Source organism: Neltuma alba, unplaced genomic scaffold, assembly GCF_004799145.2.
Source record: "Neltuma alba isolate B1F8T4 unplaced genomic scaffold, ASM479914v2 tig00012482_pilon, whole genome shotgun sequence".
NCBI lineage: Eukaryota > Viridiplantae > Streptophyta > Magnoliopsida > Fabales > Fabaceae > Neltuma > Neltuma alba.
This window is the reverse complement of record NW_021636957.1, coordinates 34335-59293: the sequence shown is the minus strand read 5'-3', so window position 1 is coordinate 59293 and position 24959 is coordinate 34335. Positions and strand designations below refer to the sequence as shown.

The 24959-nt window shown below is 31.2% G+C and overlaps 1 protein-coding gene across 1 annotated transcript; it reads right to left on the bottom strand.

Annotated features, from left to right (window-relative positions):
- Window positions 1–79: 79 nt before the first annotated feature.
- LOC114727529 (protein NRT1/ PTR FAMILY 5.2-like) lies at window positions 80–19971 on the bottom strand. The gene is made up of 4 exons (XM_028914234.1): window positions 19821–19971; window positions 5971–6188; window positions 3063–3628; window positions 80–935 (listed from the first exon to the last, which is right to left on the bottom strand). Exons 1-4 carry the CDS (start codon window positions 19936–19938, stop codon window positions 80–82), a joined length of 1758 nt encoding a protein of 585 aa, XP_028770067.1. The 5' UTR covers window positions 19939–19971.
- Between the last annotated feature and the right edge of the window lie 4988 nt (window positions 19972–24959).

The window sequence follows — 24959 nt, the reverse complement described above, 5'->3', positions numbered from 1 at the left end:
CACTCAATCATTCACCATGATCCCAAGAACTATATCATTATTTTCAATCAAATCAAACCAACTAACTAATCCCTTGGACTCACTGTTCCCCCCTCAGTTCTTGAGTGAGCATTTGGATAGAATTTGATACTTCAGCTTTATACACATAAAACTTGGTCACAACAATGAACAAGAAGAAGTTTAATAGATTCAGCACTGCAAAAAAAGCATAATAGTAATCAAGATGAGAAGTATTGAGGTTGTTCAAGATCCATCCATAGTGATGATTATGACTATTGCTGGTGATTTTTGAAACAGTTGATAGCAAAATAGTACTGAGAAAGTTCCCAGCACCTAAAATAGTCATAGAATATGAAGTCCCAAGACTCTTCATGTTTTCTGGGGCCTGATCATAGAAGAACTCAATCTTTGCAACTTCCAACAATGCATCAGCAATTCCCATAAGAATAAACTGAGGAAGCAAAATGAATATGCTCAAAGAAACTTGAGCTCCATTCTTAACAACCCCATATTTTTTTGCCATACTAAGTCTATATCTCTCAGTGAAACTTGCTGTGATCATCATCATAATGTGGATTGTTAACCCAATTCCCATTCTCTGAAGAAGTGAAATGCCCCTAGGGTTTTTGGTTATCTTCTTCATGATCTTCACAAAGTAACGGTCATAGAGAACAACTGAGATTAACATGGATAACGTGATGAATGCTCCTAAGCTTGCAGGAGGGATATTGAAGCTACCAATGTGTCTATCAAGAGTAGTCCCTTGCTTAACAAATAACGTATTGGTTTGAGCTTGCATGGTGCTTGGAACAAATGTGCAAATCAAGACTGGTATCATTCTTAGCATTTGCTTTGTTTCTTCCACTTGGGTGACTGTGCATAGCATCCATGGACTAGTTCCTGAACCTCTTTTCACACATGCCTTGTTCAAAAACCTGCAAGGTATTGTATTTATAGAGATTATAACCAAAATTTATTAAAATGATGTGTGTAAATCAAATAAACATGACCAGTAGCAATTGGTTTAAGTGATCTTATACTTATTCTCATATGAGTAAAATATTGAATTTGAGTTTTACATATAGAGAAAATTATTGTTGAGAGAACTTTACATCTATATGGTTCAATCGGGCTTGAACTAAAGCAGTGAAAGGCCAATATAGCCTCCCAAAATGGATTACTATTACCAAAAAAAAAGAAGATAATATGATTATGGTTAATTTACTAGTTATATGAAAATGTGTCACTTCTATTGCATTTAGTGGGTTACATCTTCACCTAGCATTTCAAGCTTTCAATTCAAGAGCTTTTTAATATATTTAGCCAATAAAAAAGGTGTTTTTATGATATATGAAAATCTCAGGAACTCATCAAGATCAAAACATGCATTTAGGCTTCAAAAACATCTACATAAGTACTTATAGATTACCCAACAATAAGATCCTCACATCAGTAATAGGATAAAAGCTTAGAAACTGATAAGTTATAAGCCAACTCTTTATCAACCAAACCAACCGTGGTTGACTATAATATATTTTTTTTTTAATCCTCTTTGATCAAGTAGCTATAAATTGTTATCATTTCCACCTTCAATCATTTTAAATTAAAATTTCGCAAAATCATATTTTCTGGCCTTCTAAGTTTATTAAAATCATTAATTGAATTTTTCTATTTCGAAAACAAGAAAAACCCACCCATTTTGTCAATGATTTAATGTTGTTCCTTTATGAAATTATTCTCTAAAACTTAAAGTGAAATCTAACCGTTAATTGTTTTAAACTAAAGTATATTTTTAGTCTTTTAACTTTATACAATGTTTCAATTTGGTATCTTAATTTTAAAAAATTTATTTTTGGTCTCTTAACCTTAAAACCATTAAGGAAAAATGATAACAATGAGATATTGAATCTTGCTAAAATATTTTTAAATACTAACATATCAAGTTCAATTTTCAAAACAATCATGATTGTTATAAAAAAATATTATTTAAAACTAATAATTTTAAAGTTAAAGGGCTATATAAAAAGATACTTTTAAAGTTAAGAAAGCAAACTAAAAGATCGTATAAAGTTAAAGCACCGAGTATGCTTTAGCTATTATTTTGTATGATCTCTTTACATGAAAATAACGCTTTGCACTGTTATGCTTACATTCAATTTTTGATTTGGCCATTATAACTGAATCGTAATTAATGTCCTATAATTTTTTTTAATGTAGTCCCTAATGATATGATTATGTCAATATTCTATTAAATTTTATCGACAAATATAATTCCCTATTATCTTGACAGTGTCAAAATCTATAATCGATGCCACGCAATAAGTAAATAAAAATATAGATAATAAAGTAAATTTAACTCACATACATGAAAAACTATTGAAAAGTATAATGATACTCCTCCGGTCCTTAATATAAGATCCAATTGTTGAGTTGATTTTGGTCCTAAATATAAGATCCATTTCTCATATTTATCATTTTCTCTAAATTACCCCTATAGATACTCCCTAAACCACAACCAAGTAGAAAAGAAAGAAGGGTATTAAGAAAGATAATTATGGTATTTTAGGAAAAGTGCGTCACATTTTTTATAATTAACTAACTTACCCAACTTTCTTAATCTAATCAAATTAGTGAAATGGGTCTTATATTAAGGACCGGAGGAGTAATTATTAATTAAATTGCTGGTCAAAAATTATTACTTAAATTAAAATATGAGTCAAGAAAAACAAATTTTCATTTGCTCGTTAAAAACAAAAGTGAATCCAGAAAGAGAGCTAGCTTTTGTGAATGATACATGGAATTTGGTTTTATTATTTTAATGAAGCTCCTAAATAGTTTAAATCAACTGAATAACAATCAGGTTCCCTTCAAACTAACTGTATGTCATTATTTTATCATTTAAACTTAAAAGAATAAACCAGAGTTAAAACAAAGTTAATCCAGTTATGATTAAAATATAATTTAATTAAAATATACAAAAAAAAGAACCATAGAACAAAAACCAACATGCTAGTAGCATAAAATCATGATTGAGAGGCCAAAAGGCCAAAAAAAAAAAATACCTGAGTGAGGGAGTGTAGTCAATTCTAAACTTTCCTTTCTTAGTATACTCTTGCAAATCAAGCTCATAAAGTTCTTTAGGATCCGTTGGAAGAGAGACCCTCCATTTCCTGAGAGCAGCCACTATAACCCTAGCCATTCTTGTGAAGGGACTCCCAGTGGGCAATTTATGCCTATAAAATGGTGTGCCAGTCAAGAAGATGCAAATGGAGATTGCAAGCCCTACAGCTGGAAGGGCATACCCTAAAGTCCACCCAACATTGTCTTGAATGTAAACTAAGACAGTGTTTGCAAAGAGAGTTCCAAAGAAGATACTAAACATCCACCAGTTGAAGAATGAGAGCTTCGAGGACTTCTCTTTTGGATCAAAATCATCAAACTGGTCTGCTCCAATGGTGGAGATGTTCGGCTTGGTCCCCCCAGTTCCTATTGCCAGAGTGTATAAGGCCCCATAGAACACAGCAAGTTGTAATGGGGAGGCTTTTTGGCAGCTTGTTAAATCCTTTTCTGTACATTTTGGTGGCTTTAGTGAAGGTAATGAAACTGATATTGTCAACAAACACATTCCCTGCCAAATTTTAATACAAAAAAATTTTATAAGCTTAATTAAGCAAGCTGTAGTCATGCCTTTTGCACGACTTCTAAGAAAAGTTACCTTGTTTATAGTTTATATACTTTTGCTCAGTGAAATATATACTCACACACACAATTAAATTTATTTACCTGGTATAATTTTAATTATATCATTGCACCAACAAAACAAAACAAAAGATGTTTCTTCCTTTTTCCGGTTTTTCCCAAACCCTGTATTTTTCAATGGAAAACTACATACATTTTTTTCCTCTTTCAGTTTTTTCTAATAAAAGTTAAATATGAACCGAACAAACATTGGTTTCAAGCAATGAACAAGAATGGGTAAAGTTACACACTGGCTTGGATTCTTTCTTATAATATACAAATAATTAAATTACATAAATGAAAAAAAGTATGTTAAATTGGGTAAAAGCAATAAATATGCATGTAAAAAGAAACAGTATAACTTACTCCCTCCGATTTAAAATATAAAATGTCCGTCAAATTTTTTCACAAATAAAAAAATATTAGTTAAATTATTAAATGTGTTTTAAATTGATATAAGCTACCCATCCTATTCCCATTGAAAAATATGACTGAAAAATTCTTTTATCTCTCTCCTGTATTTAAAGCTTTCTCCCCCTTATAACAAAGGATAAAAGTATAAAATTATCATTAACTACTCGCTTAACCTCTTATATTTTGGACTTTTTATATTATGAATCAAAAGGAGTATTTTTCAAAAACACCCTGAGAGTGTGAGAAAAAGAGAATGAACATATTAAGATAATTAATGCACTAAAACTAATCAATGATTAATGAAAACAAAAATAAAAAAATTATACTAAAAATTTTATACGCGCTATTGCTAGTTTATTTTTTGGGCATCATACTAGTGAATCCTTTAGATAAAAGAACTTAAAAAGAAAGTCATCCCCGGAAAAATTTCTCCAAGGCGGAGTATTTATCTTCGAGCTATATATTCAATGCCGCACTACAATCATTACTTATTTCTCAGTTTTCAAACTTGCAGACTTTATGCATATGCAGTCGGTGAATTATTGGTCTACCCAGTGCCTATTGCTACTTGTTGTGTGGACTTGTGTATTTAAAAACCATATTTATACAAGTTGCTTCTTCGTTTCTTCTTATTTAAGACAAATTTGGAGTCAAAGCTACCGCGCAGCAACATGTGATCTTGCGAAATATGAAAGTGATGCTATATATCTATAAATTTGAAATGCTGTGCTAAATATTCAAATTGACTTCCACATAATATGAAAAATATTATTATAGGTGACATTTCAAGATCAAAATATTTATATAAAAATATATAAATATTTAAAATATTTTAAAAGAAAATTAATAATTTTAAAAAAAAATTATAAGTCTTAATTACTACCTTCAATCTTAAATATAAGATCTAATAACTACAAACTATATATTATATTTGATTGAAGGTAGTACAATTTATATCTCAACTATGAATAATATGATTCAAAAATTATATAATCAAATCTTTAAAAGATATTTCCAGAAGTGTATTTTCTAATAGGCTAAAGTATATATTTGGTCCTTTAACTTTATATAAGGTTTTAATTTGGTCCCTTAACTTTAAAAAATATACTTTTAGTCATTTAACCCCAAAATTGTTAGTTTTAAATGATGACTTTTTGTAACAATTATGGTTGTTTTGAATGTTAAACTTAATATGTTAGCATTTAGTAATACTTTGTCAACATTCAAGAGCTCAGTATTATCGTTTTTTGTTAACAGTATTAGGATTAGAAGACTAAAAGTTTACTTTTTAAAGTTAAATAATCAAACTGAAACCTTGTGTATAGTTAAAAGATCAAAAATATACTTTAACCTTTCTAATAAGTGTAAAAGATACTCCCTCCGTTTCTTATTATAAGAGACATTTGATGCTTATGGCATGTTCCTATATATAAGAGACACTTACAAGTTGTCTCTACTTTTTTGTGTTGATTTACTATTTTACCCATATTTATTATCTCCAACTCACACTCTCTCTCCCTCCCACTTCTCTTTCTTTTAATAATTTAATTGTTCTCTCTCATGCTCTCTCTCCTTATTAATGAGGGCATTTTTGGAAAAAATTATACTTTTTACACATTAATTGTTCTTAACTAATTTTAACTGTTTTTTTTATCAACGTACTTCGGTTATTTGTCTCTTATAATAAGGAAGGAGGGAGTACTGTTTATTTTTTTTTTTTTTCCAACCATGCTGTTTATGATATGATTTAGTTGTAATACTTAGTTTGTTTCGCACACACACACACGCATATTTTCAAATACGAGGAGAGAGACATACGGAGAGGTAGATCATGGAGGCAATGAGAAAAGTCCAATAACGGCCCAGATGAGCGTCTGCAACGTACGCGCCAAGAATAGGCGTGATCCAGATGGTGCCGACCCAATTAGTAACATTGTTGGATGAAGCTACGGTGCCTTGGTGGAGCTTGGTTGTCAAATACACTATCAGATTGGATGAAATCCCATAATATGCCATTCTTTCAAATACCTCGTACACTGTACAAGAAAAATATTTTAAAATTAAAAATTTAAAAGGTACTTTCCTCTTGTCTTTTTTATAGAAGCCTAATAACCAAACTGAATTACAGAGTCTAAAAAATAGTTAAAATTAATTTAAAATAATTAAATATTTAGGAAATGAACTTCTTCTTTAAGTATGACCAAATATATAAGGAACAAGTAAGAGAGAGAAAGTATGAAAGAAAATGCAGTATGTCAGGTTACCAACATTTTCATTAGTGCAATGTATAAAATTAATTATGGACTAAGGTGCATCAAAGTATTTTTTTTTTTAGTACATTCGGCACTTTAAATTATTTTTTGATGCATCCAATCCTAAATATGAAAGATAAAATAAATTAAAATTTTATATCTAGGATTAAATTAAAAGTTAAGTTAGATTTTATGATGAGAATAGGATGTTGTTAGATATGATTAGTTTTGATGATATCAAATAATAGAGCAAAAAGTTTACATAAATTATTTATCTCATATTTTGACTTACTATCATAGTTTCCTCAAGAAAAGAAAGGAGTTATTATGTTGCACTTTGAGTTATGGAGAATGATCAAGAGGAAGAAGAAGAAGAGAGATTGAGAAAAGAAGAACTTGCAAGATCAAATGAAAATATCAAGATTCAAGTTCATAGATTTGATGTTAAATGTTGCTATACTCAATCAGAAGTTTGAATGGCTCAGTCGGAAGCGAAAATATACAATCGGGAAGTTATACCATCATAAATTGAGTCACCCTTCATATAAACATGGAAAATAAGCTTCAGAGGTGATTTTCATGGGCAATTATCGATCACTTGATCGATCATCCATTTATCGATCAAGTTATCGATAAAATGCATCCTCTGTTATGCTCTGTTCTTCGTTCAGCTCTGACATAGGTTCAGTATTTCTTCAATATCTCTCAAACCACAAATCCGTTTGAGGTGAAACTTGATTCCTATGAAACTAGACTCAGAACACGGTTCATGGACACCAAAATCAACTTCAAAGAGTTTCATATGAGGAAGATATGTTGCTCGAAACATTGCAGTAAGGATTAACGCGTTGATTCCGACCTTCAGTCACTGTGATGAATATAACTTTGCAACCACGACGAATTTTGGGTTGATTCTTGTTGCATTATAAAGTAGACTCAAAGAGCTTTCTGGGGATAGGTCATTTGTAAAATTTGGAGTTGAATTGGAAGAGTTATGATCACTCAAAGTTGACCTTCGTTCTGCTTGAATCAGAATTCGAATTTATGGAGGCAAAGACCAGAAGTTCTACATTGATTGATTAAGCTCTCGAGCAACATACTACTCAAACATGTTATTGAGTAAAAGCACTAGAAGAAATGAAGAAATGAAAAGTCATTATCAGATGTTACTCGAGCCTGATCAAACAACTACATATTCGATCATTTTATCGAGTTCCTGGTACTATCTCTTTAATTCTTCTCTTTTATCTTCATATGCATTATTGAGGTTTTATAACCTATTGGATAAATGGTTTTCGGATAACATTATGGATAGATGTATTTATCGATCACTTGATCGATAAACAAAGTTAACGTTATGGATAAATAGGCATTTATCGATAGCATGATCGATAAATAGATTATCGATGAGAAGACAGATAAATGGTAATGCGTTCTACTCATTCTATGTTTTGCTTTAGTCTCCATTTATCGATTACCTCATCGATCAGTCATTTATCGATAATATGATCGATCATTGCTCTTACATGTCTACCCTGTTTTTCACGTAACGTGATCGATAAATCAGTTCTTTGAATTTACAGGATTAAATCTCCTTGTTTTACTTTATCGATAACTTTATCGATCACTCATTAATCGATCACCTATTCGATCAACCTACATAGCATGTGTTTTCTCCGAATATACTTTTGCTTATTGTTTATCGATAAGGTTATCTATTATTTGTTTATCGATAATGTGTTCGGAAAATCATTACTTAAAATTCTATTCTATAACACTTTGTTTATCGATAACCTTATCCATCATCCATTTATCAATAATTTGTTCGATCATCAATGACTGAAGTTTCATTTTTGTAACACTTGGATTATCGATAATCTGTTCGATCAACAAGTGTTCGATCACTTGTTCGATCATGGAACGTTTTCCGTTTAAACATCAGTCGACTATGATGATTCTTAAAATCAATGATCTATTTTCTTTCAAGCTTTTCTCAGCCTTCTTTTAACATATAACTCTCTATTAAAAGATACGAAGGCAAACGTAACTTGAAAAGGTTTATTCTTGCATAAATCATTTTTGGGTCACTGTATTCATGCTTCATCATTTATCGATCATTTGTTCGATCATCATATGATCCATAATCTATTCGATAATTGCATCTATCTGCTATATCTTTTCTTCATGTAATTAATCGATAATATAATCGATCAAAGCTTTATCGATCAAGACATCGATCAAGTAAGTTCATCTTACTTTCTGAATATCTGATGATTGATTCCATGTTTTCCAACTTATTGTTTATGATTATCAGATACTTATCACTTGATCTGAGGAAGATTATTTCAGATAAAAGAGCCACAACGAATTTATGATGTGAAGAATCGACGTTCGTCAGAAGCTTCCAACGGCTAGTTTCAACGGTCATATTCTTCAAGCCAAACGGGAAGAAAAAGCTCAACGGTCAACTACCCAACATCATCTATAAATAGAAGAGCATTCAAAACAAGAAAAAGGGAGAAGAGTCTGAGCTTACAACATCAAATGCTAAAATGCCGAATCAACATATTCTCATTTAGAGCTCCGAAAGAAAACTCCCTGTCTCTGTACTTCATAGATTAAAACTTATGTATTCGTAAGATAGAGAGGAGAGTTTCCCAAACGTGCTTAAGATTCATCTATCACTTCTTTGAGAGAAGAAATATTCAATCTTCTTTATCATTATTAGATTGTATCCTTACGGTGAGTAAGGGGGAGTATTTACCTCGGTGTGAGGTTGTTGTTGAATAGACTGGTTAGTCTAAGAATTGTAAGTGGCGTCACAAGTGCCCGGATCAAACTTGTGATTGTAGTGGTTCTCAAGTACCCGTGTTAAACTTGAGGGAGATAGTCGATTGAAAATCTCAGGGGGAGCCTGGGGACTGGACGTAGGTCAGTGAGGACCGAACCAGGATAAATCACTGTTTGCATCTTCTCTTCCCTTACCTCTTTATATTTCCAGCTAAACCATTTTACTACTGTGATTATGCTTATCTCGATTCATTGTTTTTATACTCAGAATTTCTTATGAATTTCATTACATTGCGAAAAGATTTTTAATTTTAATCAACACCCAATTCACCCCCCCTCTTGGGTGTTCAGCCATTCCAACATTTGGTATCAGAGCAGGTCACTTGTTTAAAGGATCTAACGATCTCAAGTGCAAAGATCATGGCTGATTTTGAAGGTTTTGATTATACAATTCCACCATTTCTCAAAGATATTGATTTTTGGTATTGGAAAGCTCGTATGATACGATTTTTGAAAACTATTGATTTTGATATGAGATATGTTTTTACAAATGATTTTGTTTTTAAACGAAAAAGGATTGGACCGAAAAAGAAAAGAAAATGTTTTCTTTGAACATTCAAGCAATGAAAATTCTGTATAGTGCTTTAACTGAAACTGATTATGAGAAAATCAGATCTTGCTCTACTGCCAAGAATATTTTAGATACTCTTGACTCTTGTTATACTTCTAACACTTGTGTTGAAGCTAAATGTGAAGACAGTTCACTTGAGACCGATCAAAAAGGGGATACACAATCATCCACTCTCAGTGAACAAATGGAAGTCGAGATCGAAGAAGGTGAAATCACACAATACTTCCATAAGTCTGTCAACACAGAAGAACAAGAGGAAGATGAGCATCAAGAAGAGCTCAGTATGGACGAATATGATGAATCATTATTTGGAGCTCAAGATGCACTTAAGGTAAACGGTCCCAATTCTTCTCGTACATTACTTGTGAAAAATGATTTTGAAAGTTTGCATAAAACTGTTGATCAACCAGTCATTGATTCTGTTTTCAAAAGTAAAAATGTTTTTAATCATGCTGGAAAATTTACTGGGAAGAAAGAACTTACAAAGAGAAATCATTTAAGATTGCATTCTTTTGACCAACGCAATATTTGCATAAAATCTCATAATGGATATCATTCTGTTATTTGCAATTATTGTGGTAAATCAGGTCACATTTCTCACGCATGCTATTTTAGAAGAAATCCTAATGTGAGAAATAAATTTGTTTGGGTTCCCAAAGGACAAGTAAAGTCCAATGCTAACACTCAAGGACCCAAAGCAAAATGGGTACCAAAATGTCCTTCTAGTATTTTAATTTTGCAGGATATTTCTAAGAACGGACATATTGGCCTAAAGAAGAAGAAAGTGCCTAAGAGAGCTACTCACATGATCAATATGAGAACTCTTAGAGCACCCATTGCTGGAACTACAAAGTCCAATCATATGAAGCAATGGATACAAGCCAAAGGAGTACATTGCGCCTCAAGGATGGACTACCACAGTGTAAAATTCGATTACCTTGAGGAGAACAAGAAACGGAGGATCTCTCAAGCATTAAGCAGAAGACTTCTTGAGTCTACATTTTATGAGAGAATATTGCAAGCATCCAAAGCAAGGAATCAAAAGTCTCAACCTCACAGAAAGGTGTATTGGGTATGCAAAAGCAATCCTCCAAGTACCTAAGGAAGAAGGGAGAAAGCTTATCCGATATGGATTTTGGTGCTGAATGTGGAAAGAAGAAAAATCAACACTAATCCATCAAAATCAAGCAAGCTGTCACAAGGACAAGAGAAAATATGGTGATATCTAATCTTTACCCTTTACTGTGCTGATATGAAATTCATATTTGGGTAATGAATGCTTGTTCCTTGTTGCATTCCATTAGCAATCAATCTTTTATGATCTTCAAATTATTTTCCGATTGCTAAATGGACCGAAAATAGAATTGTGCATAGTTTTCTATGTGTTTGTATTTTCAAATGCACAATCCAAATTTTTTTAAAACTCATTGTGAAAGTGCATACAAATGATTTCAAAGATATTCATTTTTGTTTTGCATTCAAATGATTTTCAAAATTGGAAGTTAATATTTTGAGTGCTAAAAGTCAGAAATGCTTCAAATCCTTCTAATAGAGTTTTCTCCATCTCTAACGTGTTAATTCCTGATCTTAATGTGCTATCCTATACTTGAACTCCTAAATCCTATTTTTCAACAAGTTAGACCTTCGTCTAACAAGTTAACCATCCATGTGAGTTTCAAGTCTATCTTTACAAAAAGATTCCAATACGTCAAAGCCTTATGCTTAATGTGTTTATCCTTATTGACTGAGTTATTCCAAGCACGATTATGTGATTAACCATTTCAATGGAATGACTCGTATAGCTTCTGGAATCTATTTAACCTACTAGTCATCTGGACTAATGAGTTAATGTACTTCATTATTCAAAAATCCAGTATTTGAGTGTGAGCAAAGTCTTTGAACCTCCATCGTGAAAAGCCTTTCGGCTAACATCTTATCCATATGACTTTTACTCTCAGAAAAACTCTCTAATGTGTTAATATTGTTGTTTGACATGTTATCCGATCTGATCTTACAAATTGAAGCTATATGATATTTTCCCTCAATTTGTTGACTTCCATTTTTTTTAACAAAAGTATTTGCTTTTAACAAGTTTTTTAAAAACTTTGTTTTCAACATTCATATTTTAAACAAGTGCGTTAAAAACCTTATTTCAAAGGAAGCATTATTTATCTTCTAGCTTCATGTGCATATTTTTACATAACGCTCATGATTTGAATAAATCATCGTTTTCAAATTCATGATCATTCATGGCTAACCTGTTTTCACGCAAGCTATTAGTTTTTCATAAAGTTGATCTGATCAAATCTGATTTCAAAAGAATTTATGATTGATGATCTTTTAGTTATAAAAATCTTTTGATACCTTCTTGCTCAGAAATCATATGGTTTAATCCATATAAGAGCATGAGAGTCATTGTAGCTAACATGGTGTGGACCCAAGAGAAGTTGGGTACCGAAGAACTAATATTTGTGTTGTAGGTATCCTAAAGAATTATAAGAAAAATTCTATTGATGGAGATGTCAATATGGGAGAATTGAATTTCTTCCTCGGGTTGCAAATCAAACAGAAGAAGAATGGGATCTTCATATCTCGAACAAAGTATCTCAGAGAACTTCTGAAGAAATATGGTTTGGAGTAAGCCAACAGTGCAAATACACCTATAAGCTCAACCATATCGTTGGACGTGGACGAGAATGGCAAGGATGTGAACTTGACTAAATATAGAGGGATGATTGGATCACTACTCTACCTCACGGCAAGCAGACCAGACATTCAGTTTAGCGTAGGAATGTGTGCCAGAGATCAATTAGCTCCCAAGCAATCATATGAAGAAGCCGTCAAGAGAATCCTCAGATATCTTGTCGGTACACAAAGTTTGGGAATCTAGTATCCAAAGAAAGGCGCAGAATATCTAATAGGATACTCAGATGCTGATCACGGAGGATACAAAACAGACAGAAAAAGCACCAGTGGACAATGCCAATTCCTAGGAGGCTGTCTTGTTCGTGGTCTAGTGAGAAACAAAACACTGTGGCCATATCTTCTACAGAATCAGAATACATTGCCACTGCCAGCTATTGTGCTCAGATTTTATGGTTAAAACAATAATTACAAGATTTGGGAATCAAGTTGAAGGAAATCCCAATCCTGTGTGACAACACAAGCACAATCAGCCTGTTTAAGAATCCAGTCAATCATACCCGAACCAAGCATATTGATGTTCAATATCACTTCATTCGGGACCATGTTCAAAAGAAAGATGTAGAAGTAGAACTCATTCCTACTGAATATCAAATAGCAGACATTTTCACAAAGCCTCTCGACCAGCAGAAGTCCAAATACTTCAGAAGAAATTGGGAATGGTAAATCCCAATGAGCTGTAAGAAATTCTGCATTACTTCTTTATTTTGAGTATTTCGATTTAATGTTTTGATGATTAGAAGACTGACTTAAGCATCGAAGAGGATAGAAATTTGTTGTGTAGGAAAGCTCTGTTTTGACGTTGAAAAACAGAGGTGAACAGAGTATGGAATGATCGATGAAGACATCGATAATCATGCTACAAGGAAAGGTTAATTTATCGATCACTTGATCGATAAATGAAGTATGTAAGGCGAAAGAACGAAATTGGAGGGAGAATTATCGATAAGCTTATCGATAAGTCAATTATCGATCAACACATCGATCAGGAGCAACAAGGATTTGAAGACATCACTCAATTTGGTAAGAATTATCGATTAATTGATCGAATAACTGTTAATCGATCACATGATCGATCAACTTAGACAGGTATGACTTCTCACTACAAAAATTATTCATAACATATTCGATCAATTGCTTTAACGTGATCTATAATTATGCATTGTGTTTCAACTATTCTTATTCGATCATCCTTAGTCTCCACCCTATCAATTTTCTGATTAAAGGGGAACTTCACATTCACATGTGTCTTATATCTTAAAAGCTCATCTCCTTCGTCAAAATAGTATACTCATCTGCATTCACTGTCAATTGATTAGTTTTGATGATGAGTTGCTTTCACATTTTCCTTTCATGATCCAATTCGAAAACAATTTATAGAAAGGATTATGTATACATTTGATATTTGATTGTACTAACTATTCTCCTTGCAAGAAGTTGTTGAATTCATAACAGGAGAATTTATGCTATGAAAGAAACTCCTCACTGGACTACAGAATAAATTATCCAATTTGAGGATTGATAATTTAATGCGCAATCAAGATATGGAGAAAAGAGAAAGTGATTGAAGATAGAAAGATTATTGGCATCAACCTTCAAAGCATAATCACCAATGCCAATACGAATGAGCATTATGCCTGGCAATGGACTTCATGAATCAATTTATCAACTTGCCGAATTCAAATGAGCATTTCTAAACCCTCTCCTTTATAATTTATGAATATTGATGCATTACATGGTTTGTGCGCACTGAGAGACGAGAATGATATAGGGGGAAAGATTACCCCCCACACAGGAGCTATGTCGTTTAAACTTTTTGCTGATGTCAAATAGGGGGAGAGATAGGCATGAAAAATATGTTGCATCTGATTTGATTTCATATCATCCATATTTTTCACAAAGGATTTGCCATCATCAAAAAGGGGGAGAATGTTAGATATGATTAGTTTTGATGATGTCAAATAATAGAGCAAAAAGTTTACATAAATTATTTATCTCATATTTTGACTTACTATCATAGTTTCCTCAAGAAAAGAAAGGAGTTATTATGTTGCACTTTGAGTTATGGAGAATGATCAAGAGGAAGAAGAAGAAGAGAGATTGAGAAAAGAAGAACTTGCAAGATCAAATGAAAATATCAAGATTCAAGTTCATAGATTTGATGTTAAATGTTGCTATACTCAATCAGAAGTTTGAATGGCTCAGTCGGAAGCTAAAATATACAACCGGGAAGTTATACCATCATATATTGAGTCACCCTTCATATAAACATGGAAAATAAGCTTCAGAGGTGATTTTCATGGGCAATTATCGATCACTTGATCGATCATCCATTTATCGATCAAGTTATCGATAAAATGCATCCTCTGTTATGCTCTGTTCTTCGTTCAGCTCTGACATAGGTTCGGTATTTCTTCAATATCTCTCAAACCACAAATCCGTTTGAGGTGAAACTTGATTCCTATGAAACTAGACTCAGAACACGGTTCATGGACACCAAAATCAACTTCAAAGAGTTTCATATGAGGGAGATATGTTGCTCGAAACATTGCAGTAAGGATTAACGCCTTGATTCCGACCTTCAGTCACTGTGATGAAGATAACTTTGCAACCACAACGAATTTTGGGTTGATTCTTGTTGCATTAGAAAGTAGACTCAAAGAGCTTTCTGGGGATAGGTCATTTGCAAAATTTGGAGTTGAATTGGAAGAGTTATGATCACTCAAAGTTGACCTTCGTTCTGCTGGAATCAGACTTCGAATTTATTGAGGCAAAGACCAGAAGTTCTACATTGATTGATTAAGCTCTCAAGCAACATACTACTCAAACATGTTATTGAGTAAAAGCACTAGAAGAAATGAAGAAATGAAAAGCCATTATCAGATGTTACTCGAGCCTGATCAACAACTACATATTCGATCATTTTATCGAGTTCCTGGTACTATCTCTTCAATTCTTCTCTTTTATCTTCATATGCATTATTGAGGTTTTATAACCTATTGGATAAATGGTTTTCGGATAACATTATGGATAGATGTATTTATCGATCACTTGATCGATAAACAAAGTTAACGTTATGGATAAATAGGCATTTATCGATAGCATGATCGATAAATAGATTATCGATGAGAAGACAGATAAATGGTAATGCGTTCTACTCATTCTATGTTTTGCTTTAGTCTCCATTTATCGATTACCTCATCGATCAGTCATTTATCGATAATATGATCGATCATTGCTCTTACATGTCTACCCTGTTTTTCACGTAACGTGATCGATAAATCAGTTCTTTGAATTTACAGGATTAAATCTCCTTGTTTTACTTTATCGATAACTTTATCGATCACTCATTAATCAATCACCTATTCGATCAACCTACATAGCATGTGTTTTCTCCGAATATACTTTTGCTTATTGTTTATCGATAAGGTTATCTATTATTTGTTTATCGATAATGTGTTCGGAAAATCATTACTTAAAATTCTATTCTATAACACTTTGTTTATCGATAACCTTATCCATCATCCATTTATCAATAATTTGTTCGATCATCAATGACTGAAGTTTCATTTTGTAACACTTGGATTATCGATAATCTGTTCGATCAACAAGTGTTCGATCACTTGTTCGATCATGGAACGTTTTCCGTTTAAACATCAGTCGACTATGATGATTCTTAAAATCAATGATCTATTTTCTTTCAAGCTTTTCTCAGCCTTCTTTTAACATATAACTCTTATTAAAAGATACGAAGGCAAACGTAACTTGAAAAGGTTTATTCTTGCATAAATCATTTTTGGGTCACTGTATTCATGCTTCATCATTTATCGATCATTTGTTCGATCATCATATGATCCATAATCTATTCGATAATTGCATCTATCTGCTATATCTTTTCTTCATGTAATTAATCGATAATATAATCGATCAAAGCTTTATCGATCAAGACATCGATCAAGTAAGTTCATCTTACTTTCTGAATATCTGATGATTGATTCCATGTTTTCCAACTTATTGTTTCTATGATTATCAGATACTTATCACTTGATCTGAGGAAGATTATTTCAGATAAAGAGCCACAACGAATTTATGATGTGAAGAATCGACGTTCGTCAGAAGCTTCCAACGGCTAGTTTCAACGGTCATATTCTTCAAGCCAAACGGGAAGAAAAAGCTCAACGGTCAACTACCCAACATCATCTATAAATAGAAGAGCATTCAAAACAAGAAAAAGGAGAAGAGTCTGAGCTTACAACATCAAATGCTAAAATGCCGAATCAACATATTCTCATTTAGAGCTCCGAAAGAAAACTCCCTGTCTCTGTACTTCATAGATTAAAACTTATGTATTCGTAAGATAGAGAGGAGAGTTTCCCAAACGTGCTTAAGATTCATCTATCACTTCTTTGAGAGAAGAAATATTCAATCTTCATTATCATTATTAGATTGTATCCTTACGGTGAGTAAGGGGGAGTATTTACCTCGGTGTGAGGTTGTTGTTGAATAGACTGGTTAGTCTAAGAATTGTAAGTGGCGTCACAAGTGCCCGGATCAAACTTGTGATTGTAGTGGTTCTCAAGTACCCGTGTTAAACTTGAGGGAGATAGTCGATTGAAAATCTCAGGGGGAGCCTGGGGACTGGACGTAGGTCAGTGAGGACCGAACCAGGATAAATCACTGTTTGCATCTTCTCTTCCCTTACCTCTTTATATTTCCAGCTAAACCATTTTACTACTGTGATTATGCTTATCTCGATTCATTGTTTTTATACTCAGAATTTCTTATGAATTTCATTACATTGCGAAAAGATTTTTAATTTTAATCAACACCCAATTCACCCCCCCTCTTGGGTGTTCAGCCATTCCAACAGATGATTGCAAAACCATGAAGTCTGGCGAAGAATTAAAAAAAAAACAAGCAGGGGGGACTAATCAGCCCGCCTAAAGGGGAATGAAAATTTTCCAATCAAAGTATGGTTGCCGGACTAACCCGCCATTTTCTCATTAAAAAAATAGAAATTTTCAAATCTTTTATTTTAATTTTTAAAATTAAATTACATGATTTTTTATAAACCGTAAACGAAGTTATTTCTATATTTTTATAAAGCCACATAATCAAATTAAATCCCAACTTTTAAATATGTTACATACTAACCATTTTATTTAATAATATTATAATTAAATAATTATAACGGGTGGGCAAAGTGGCCCATTGAACCTAACCCTTTGCTCCACTCCTTGGTGGCTCATGCAACGCATACATACTCGGTGAAACAAAGGGGATCATACCCAAAAATTTTATTTATCAAGCCTTCAAGCACAGGTGCTCTCTAAATTAGTCATATTTATATTTAGTTTTTGGGTGAATATCTTTAGTTTCCTAAGTTTAACATCATTTTGATTTTAATTTGTGAAATTTGAAACTATAGTTTTTTGATACTCAAAATCTGAAATTAGCAATTTTGACCTATTGAATTTAACTTCATTTGGGTTGGTCTTAAAATTTTTGGTAGTGCCTTTAGCCCCTAAAATAAAGATCAAAATAAAAAAAATCAAATTTTAAATATCAAAATCACTTATTTCAAATTTTACAGACCTAAATCAAAATAGATGAAATTTTAGTGCTAAAGGTTCCATTAACCATATTTTTTTTTTCCTGAACAACCCACAAATTTAAAACCACTTACAATCGAATGAATCTATTTTTTTTGGAGATTCGCACCTACATAGGGATCTTAAAAAGAAATTTAGGGGGGGAATCAAACAAGAAAACTTTATTTTATAATACTCCTCTGACTTTATTATAAGACTTATTTAACTAATTTGATTAGATTAAGAGAATTAGGTAAGTTAGTTAATTATAAGAAAAGTGGCATATTTTTCCTAAACACCATAATCATCTTTCTTATATTTCCTCCCCCTCTTTACTTGATTATGGTTGAGAGAGTATCTATAGGGATAATTTAGAGAAAATTGATAAATATGAGAAATTGATCTTATATGTAGAACCAAAACCAACTCAAGAATTGAGTCCTATATCAAGAACGAGAGGAATAATAATAAGACAGACCTCGACCTGAAAAAGTGGGGGAAAGAGAGAGTAATATAGTCCCAGTTTGCTAGACTCTGGAGTATCATCAAGTCAAGCAAGTCCGGGGTATTAAACGGATCAGTTTAGGTTTTATTTTGGATTAATATAATTTGTAATCTTTTAATTTTGTTCTCATTTTAATTTTAATTTCTCATGATTCAAATTATAAGTTTTAGTCACTCAAATTCTTTTTATTTAAAATATTAATCTTTATAATTTAGAAAAAATCTGGACTATTTTACTTTCTTAGAGATCAAAATTAAAATAAAAATAAATTTAAGGGACTAATAATTATATTAACTTTTTTATTTTTAAAAAAAATGAGAAATGTGATTTTGAAGAAAATAAAATAGTTAAAAATAGAAAGCACTAATAAAGATGAAATTCACTACAAGACAAACAAACACGAAAACAAAACCTATTGTGACAGAGGAGCAAGTAGCAGAGATCTGGCTTGCGAAGTGTTTCCATGACAGCGAATTTTCGACAAAACTTAAAAAGAACCACTGATTTCTTAATATAAAGACTTATTTAGTTTTTATTTTAATTTTAAATATAAAATTTTAATTTATTTTAATTCTTATATTTATTTATGTTTTTTAAAAATAATTCTCATAACAGTGACAGTTTTAACCAACACGTAAGAATGGTTTGAAAAAGATAACATCTATTTATTACAAATAACTAATATAATTTTTTTAGTTTACTTGAATTAACATATTAAGAAAGGTAGTAGTTATTTAATGAATGCTCACCAAAGGTTTCAAAACAAAAAACAAAAAGAGAAGAAGAAATTAACATTGATTAACAGAGCTGAAACAATAAAATCGCAAAGTAGTTGACAGAAATGGAGCCTATACAGACACCTGTACTTAAAAAAAAAAAAAAAAAAAGAACTCTACATAACCAACGCAGTTTGTGTGGTGTAAGGTCCCGTTAGAGTCTTTTGGTTAAGTTCATGTTCCAGAGGAAATATCTATACTAGGAGGGGTAGTCACGGCCACTAAATCCAAATTAATGGATAATAGTATTTGAACCAAAAAAAAAAAAGGGAAGAAGAAGAAGCAGAAATGAAGCCTATACATGCAGTAAAAATATTATCGAAAGTCACATTGTTTAGTAGCTAGGCAGTCCTGAAACAATACTACTTCCAGCTTATGAGTTGAGAGGACAAAAGCGTACAGAGAGAGATAGAAGTTTACCAACGACGAAGGAGCAAGCTTTCCAGCGACCTCGTTTGCATCTAAGGACAGGTTTTCCGTCGAGATCCACAGTTCCGTCTTGAGTGTACTCATTATTCATCCCGCCTCCTTCCATCATCTTCTTCTGCTCTCTTTCTCTCTCACTAGGAAGCATTAGGTCTGAATCTGAGTAAGGCTGAGCTATCCGGAGCGCAATGGATAACAAGGAAGGAAAACCAATTCCCTCTTTTGTACAATTTTGTAACCAACTCTTTATTCTCATCCTCTCTCTCTATAGACTCGAAAGCGCGTCTTGGTCAAAGAGAGAATAAAAAATTGAGAAAACGACACTTAAAAATAGACACTGGACAATAATGATATTTTGAAAATTCTAATTTTAATTAAGGAATTAAAGAAATTAAAATTTTCTGCTTGATATCAAAATTATATTTTTTTGTAATGACATTTAAGTCCAGAGGACTTAATTGATGAAAGAAAAAGTTTCTTTTTTTTTTATTTTTTTATTTTTGAAAACAAGATGCCATATAGCTGCAATCAATAATCCCAATGCAAACATTGATAATTGCGCTTGAAACTTAAATGTCTTGTTATCTAAATTAGGACTCCTAAATTTATGATTAAATTGATACATGCAACTGATTTTTCAGAAGAAAAAATTTGTGAGATCTAACTATAATTAATTCGTTTTGGAATCTAACTGATACTCTCCTTTGTTTTGCTTTTTGTCTGTTGTTATTAATTTTTGGGTTAAGATATAAATTTTTTCAAGAAGCTTTTACTCAATAGCATTGGACTTTGAGGTTTTTTTATGAGTTTAAAATTATCTTAAAAATTTAAAATTATAACAATTTTGTCCTCTATTGTCAAAAAACCTAACATTGATAGTTAAAATTGTAACATTAATTGTAATTTTAAACTTTTGTGATAATATTGAATCCAAAGAAATTTTTAGGACCCATCACTCCTGAATGAAAACTTTCACAGCAAATTTATACATCAACTCTTATTTTTTTCCCGCAAAAATTGCCGCATATGTCTCTTTAATTTATTAATGTATGCGTTATATAAGTAATTTATATGAATTTAAAAATTAATTAAGTTGACTAAATGTAAGAGTTGTTTTTCATTAGCTATACATTTTTAATCATTTGCATTACTGAAAAAATGTGTGCGCTTAATGGGCATACTTCTAGAATAAAAAATTGAGTTAAAGGTCAAAAATACTTATCAAGGTATACCAAAAGTTTACCCAACACTATAAATTTTCTATAGGCTCAAATCTACTGGTCCAAATTTAAAAATAACCCAAAAATGTCAGCATCGTTTAAATGAGATAACATCAATTACTTTTATAGTGAGACCTACAATAATTTTTAATAAAAATACCAAAATACTCACAATTGAAATATAAAAAAATTAAGGGTAAAAAATACCTATAAACTTATGCCAAAAGTTTATCAAATATCATATAATTTTTAATGAAAATATTAAAATACCCCCAATCCTTAAGGGCTATTACATTAAAGTGAGTTAGAGATTATTAATTACAATATATTTGTATAATTAATTGTACATAAGATAAAAAGTATGAAATGCTCTAGATATGATCATATTGGACTTATATTTCAAACTAAGTTAAATTGAGAGAAAAAGACTTATATTTTTTAGGGTTAAAATTCAAAAATACTCATAAAGTTATATCAAAAGTTCATTCAGAACTATAAACTTTCTGTGAGTTCAAATCTACCAATCCAAATTTAAAAATAAAACAAAAATGCTAGCGTCGTTTAAATGAGATAACATCAGTTGCTTTTGTAGTAAAACCCATGATATTTTTAATGAAAGTAAGAAAATACCCTCAATTAAAATTAAAAAAAAAGTTAAGGAAAAAAAATATCTATGAACTTATACCAAAATTTCACCAAACACCATATAATTTTTAAAGAAAATACCAAAATACCCCAATGTTAAAAGGGTATTTCATTAGAGTGTGTTAGAGATTATTAATTATAATAAAATTTTACATCCCCACTCTTTATAATTAAAAAAGTTATTAATGTTCTTTTATTAATTTTTTTTAACCAATCAATTTTTCCTTTTTTTTCCTTTTATAAAAATCAGCCAATTTTTATTGTTATTATATTAATTATTATGACTGAAAATATTTTAATAGCATAAATATTATATATAATAATTAGATATTTTTGTAACCTATCATGTATTATATTTTGACACCGTTATTACTTATCCAGAAGCTTTTTAATTTCAGAGAATTTTTAAATAAAGTCAACAAAATAAATATTTACATTTTAGTACTTTGATTAGTATTCATTCGATATTTTTAGATTTTTAATTCAATTTCAAAACATTGTAATTAAATTTAGAAAAAATTATATTCTTATAAGAGGGTGGACTTTTTTCTTAAAAAAAGAAGATGAACCGAGAAGATTGTCTGGAGGTTGGAAAAAGATTGTGTTTTTTGTTTTTTTAAACTTGAATATCTTGATACTTTCATTAAAAATATTGTGGGTCCTACTATCAGAAGTGGCTTTAAATTTTCTATTAATGATTTCATTAAAAAGCCATATATGTAATAAAATTAAAATTTAAGTGTAATATTGTAAACATCTTATTATAAAGAATAATAACATGTTTTAAATAAGGCTTAATGCAAACTTTGGTCCTCAAATTTGTCCTCATTTTAGTTTGGTCTCCTAAATTTTAAATCATAGGTTTTGGTCTCTCAAGGAACAAAATAGTCTAATCTTTTATTGGATTATAGGGATTAATATTATAAATAAAAAGAAACTTAAGAAATCAAAATCTATGATTTGAAATTTAAGAGACCAAAATTAAAATAAAGACAAATTTAAGGGATTAAAATTTGTATTAACCCTTTAAATAATAATTGAATTGAAAACATACATCCAAAAAAGAATTAAAGAACTACGAGAGGAGTCGTGGCTAAAAAAAGTTGCATTTTCTTTTATCATAAATTGTGCAAGAAAGTTGCTGACTGAGATAATAATGCAAGGGAAGATGCTATAGATGAAAAATCACATCGGAAACAGTTACCTGAAGCAGGCTGAATAAAATTTTTCAAATCGATAATATAAAATACGCACAACAACTTTGTATTCCAAGCACATGCCCTTCTGATTCTATTTATAAAGTAAAAAAAAAAAACAAGTTTTGATCCTATTTATAGGATAAGGAAAGAAATCTTTCATATTAATGTATAATTTTACCATTTATTTATTATTATGTTGACTTAATGTATATTAAATAGGGATAAAGTTGAAATAAAAGTTAATAAAATTAATAAATTAAATATGAATAAAGTTAAAATAAGAGTTAATAAAATTAATAAAGTTGACTTAAATTTTAAACAAGAGTTAATAATTAATGTTTCTTTTTATCTATGTGAAACATATTGAAAATAACTTATAATTAGGACAGAAGTAGTAAAATATTTGTTGGTAAATAATTAATGTTTCTTTTTATCCTTAAATCTGACATTCTCCCTTTTTTTGATGATGACAAAATGGAAGGTGCATAATGAACTCAAAGTGCAAAATAAAATCAGCCGACAGAATATGCTCACAGAAATGAAATCACCAGAAACTGATATTTGTATATATCAACTGTTCAAGCAAGTACCAAATCACTCAACAGGTTTTGATGATGACAAAGTAAATAGTTAAACTTCTCTGCATATCTTTACTAAGTTTCTTTGAATTTAGTTACTATTAATGTTTTATCAATAACCTGTTAGATAAATGCTTTTTTTGATAACGTTATGGATAAATGCATTTATCGATTACGTATTGGATAAATGGCCAAACTTCTTTGAATAGCGCTATTATTAAGTATTTATTGATCACTTGATTGATAAACAAGGTTTTTGATAAGCCATCAGATAAATGGTAAGTTTCTCTGCATAACTGTTAAATTTTTATTCGATCATCTGTTGGATCATTAATTATTGGATCATCTGTTAGATCATTGGTTTGATTAATCAAATGTTTGATAACTGACTGAATATTGTGAGTACAAATATAGTTAAGCTTTATCGATCACGTATTAGATAATCACTGTGATAGATAACCTGTTAGATAAATAGGTTGTTCGATCACCTATTCGATATTTGGTAAAACTGTTTAACATAAGTACTTTTAGAAAATTATTGATCACTTGATCGATAATTCAAATGATCGATAAGCTATCAAGTAAAGAGGATAATCTTCCTCACTATTAACAAAGGGTTAATTGATCACCTTATCGATTAAAGGGTCTTTGATCACATGACAGATAACTGGTAAGTCCCTTCAAGTCACATATTGTTTGGAATGCTTTATAGTTTATCAATCACCTCTTCTATCAAACACTTATTGATAACTTATCCCAACATTGCTTTACAAAACCTCTTTGATTGATCAATTAGTTATTCAAACATATCCCTCTCTGTTTTACTCAGTTCAAATGTCCCTTGGTCAATAATCGATCACTTGATCGATAGTTAAATTATTGATCACTTAATCAATTAATATCATGTTTTCTGTCTCTATCAGTCTAAGTCCTTTAGAACAACTTTTGCAATAACTTGTTTGATCAACATTTTATCGATAACTTTTCATATTAATGAGTTCAAAGTATTTTTACACAGTTACTTATTTTATCCATAATTTGTTTGATTAAGTGTTTATCGAATATCTGTCGATAAATTACAAACACTTTTCTTTAGACTGTTCTTCACGATGACCTTCAAAACATATATTTTCATATTATCTTTAAGCTTTTCTTAGCCTTCTTTGGTTATCTTATATTCTTATAAGAACTGAGAAAGCATGTGTCTCAAGTTCACAAGATTTTTAACTGGTTATCTGTAAGGAATTGAAAGACGACGCGCAGCGGAAACAACTCGAAGTTTTAAAACTTTCAATCCCTTTCCGGATCTACCGTTCGCGTTTAAGTCAGGTAGTAAGAAGCATTACCTTTAGGCGTTCGATTCCCTGGTGACTTGATGATTCGGCCGTTCAGGATGCTTCTGCTCGCCTCCTGTGTCGTTCGAAGTCGACAACTCCGGTCGGCTTCCTCTACCGGTATCCACACGAGTAGCCTTCAACCTCGAACGGCGTG

Coding starts and splice junctions, on each gene's coding strand:
- LOC114727529 (XM_028914234.1), bottom strand. CDS start 19,938: ATGATGGAAGGAGGCGGGATGAATAATGAGTACACTCAAGACGGAACT. Junction 6,189..19,820: donor AGCTTGCTCCTTCGTCGTTG/GTAAACTTCTAT, acceptor TTTCTTGTACAG/TGTACGAGGTATTTGAAAGA. Junction 936..3,062: donor GACTACACTCCCTCACTCAG/GTATTTTTTTTT, acceptor AATACCTTGCAG/GTTTTTGAACAAGGCATGTG.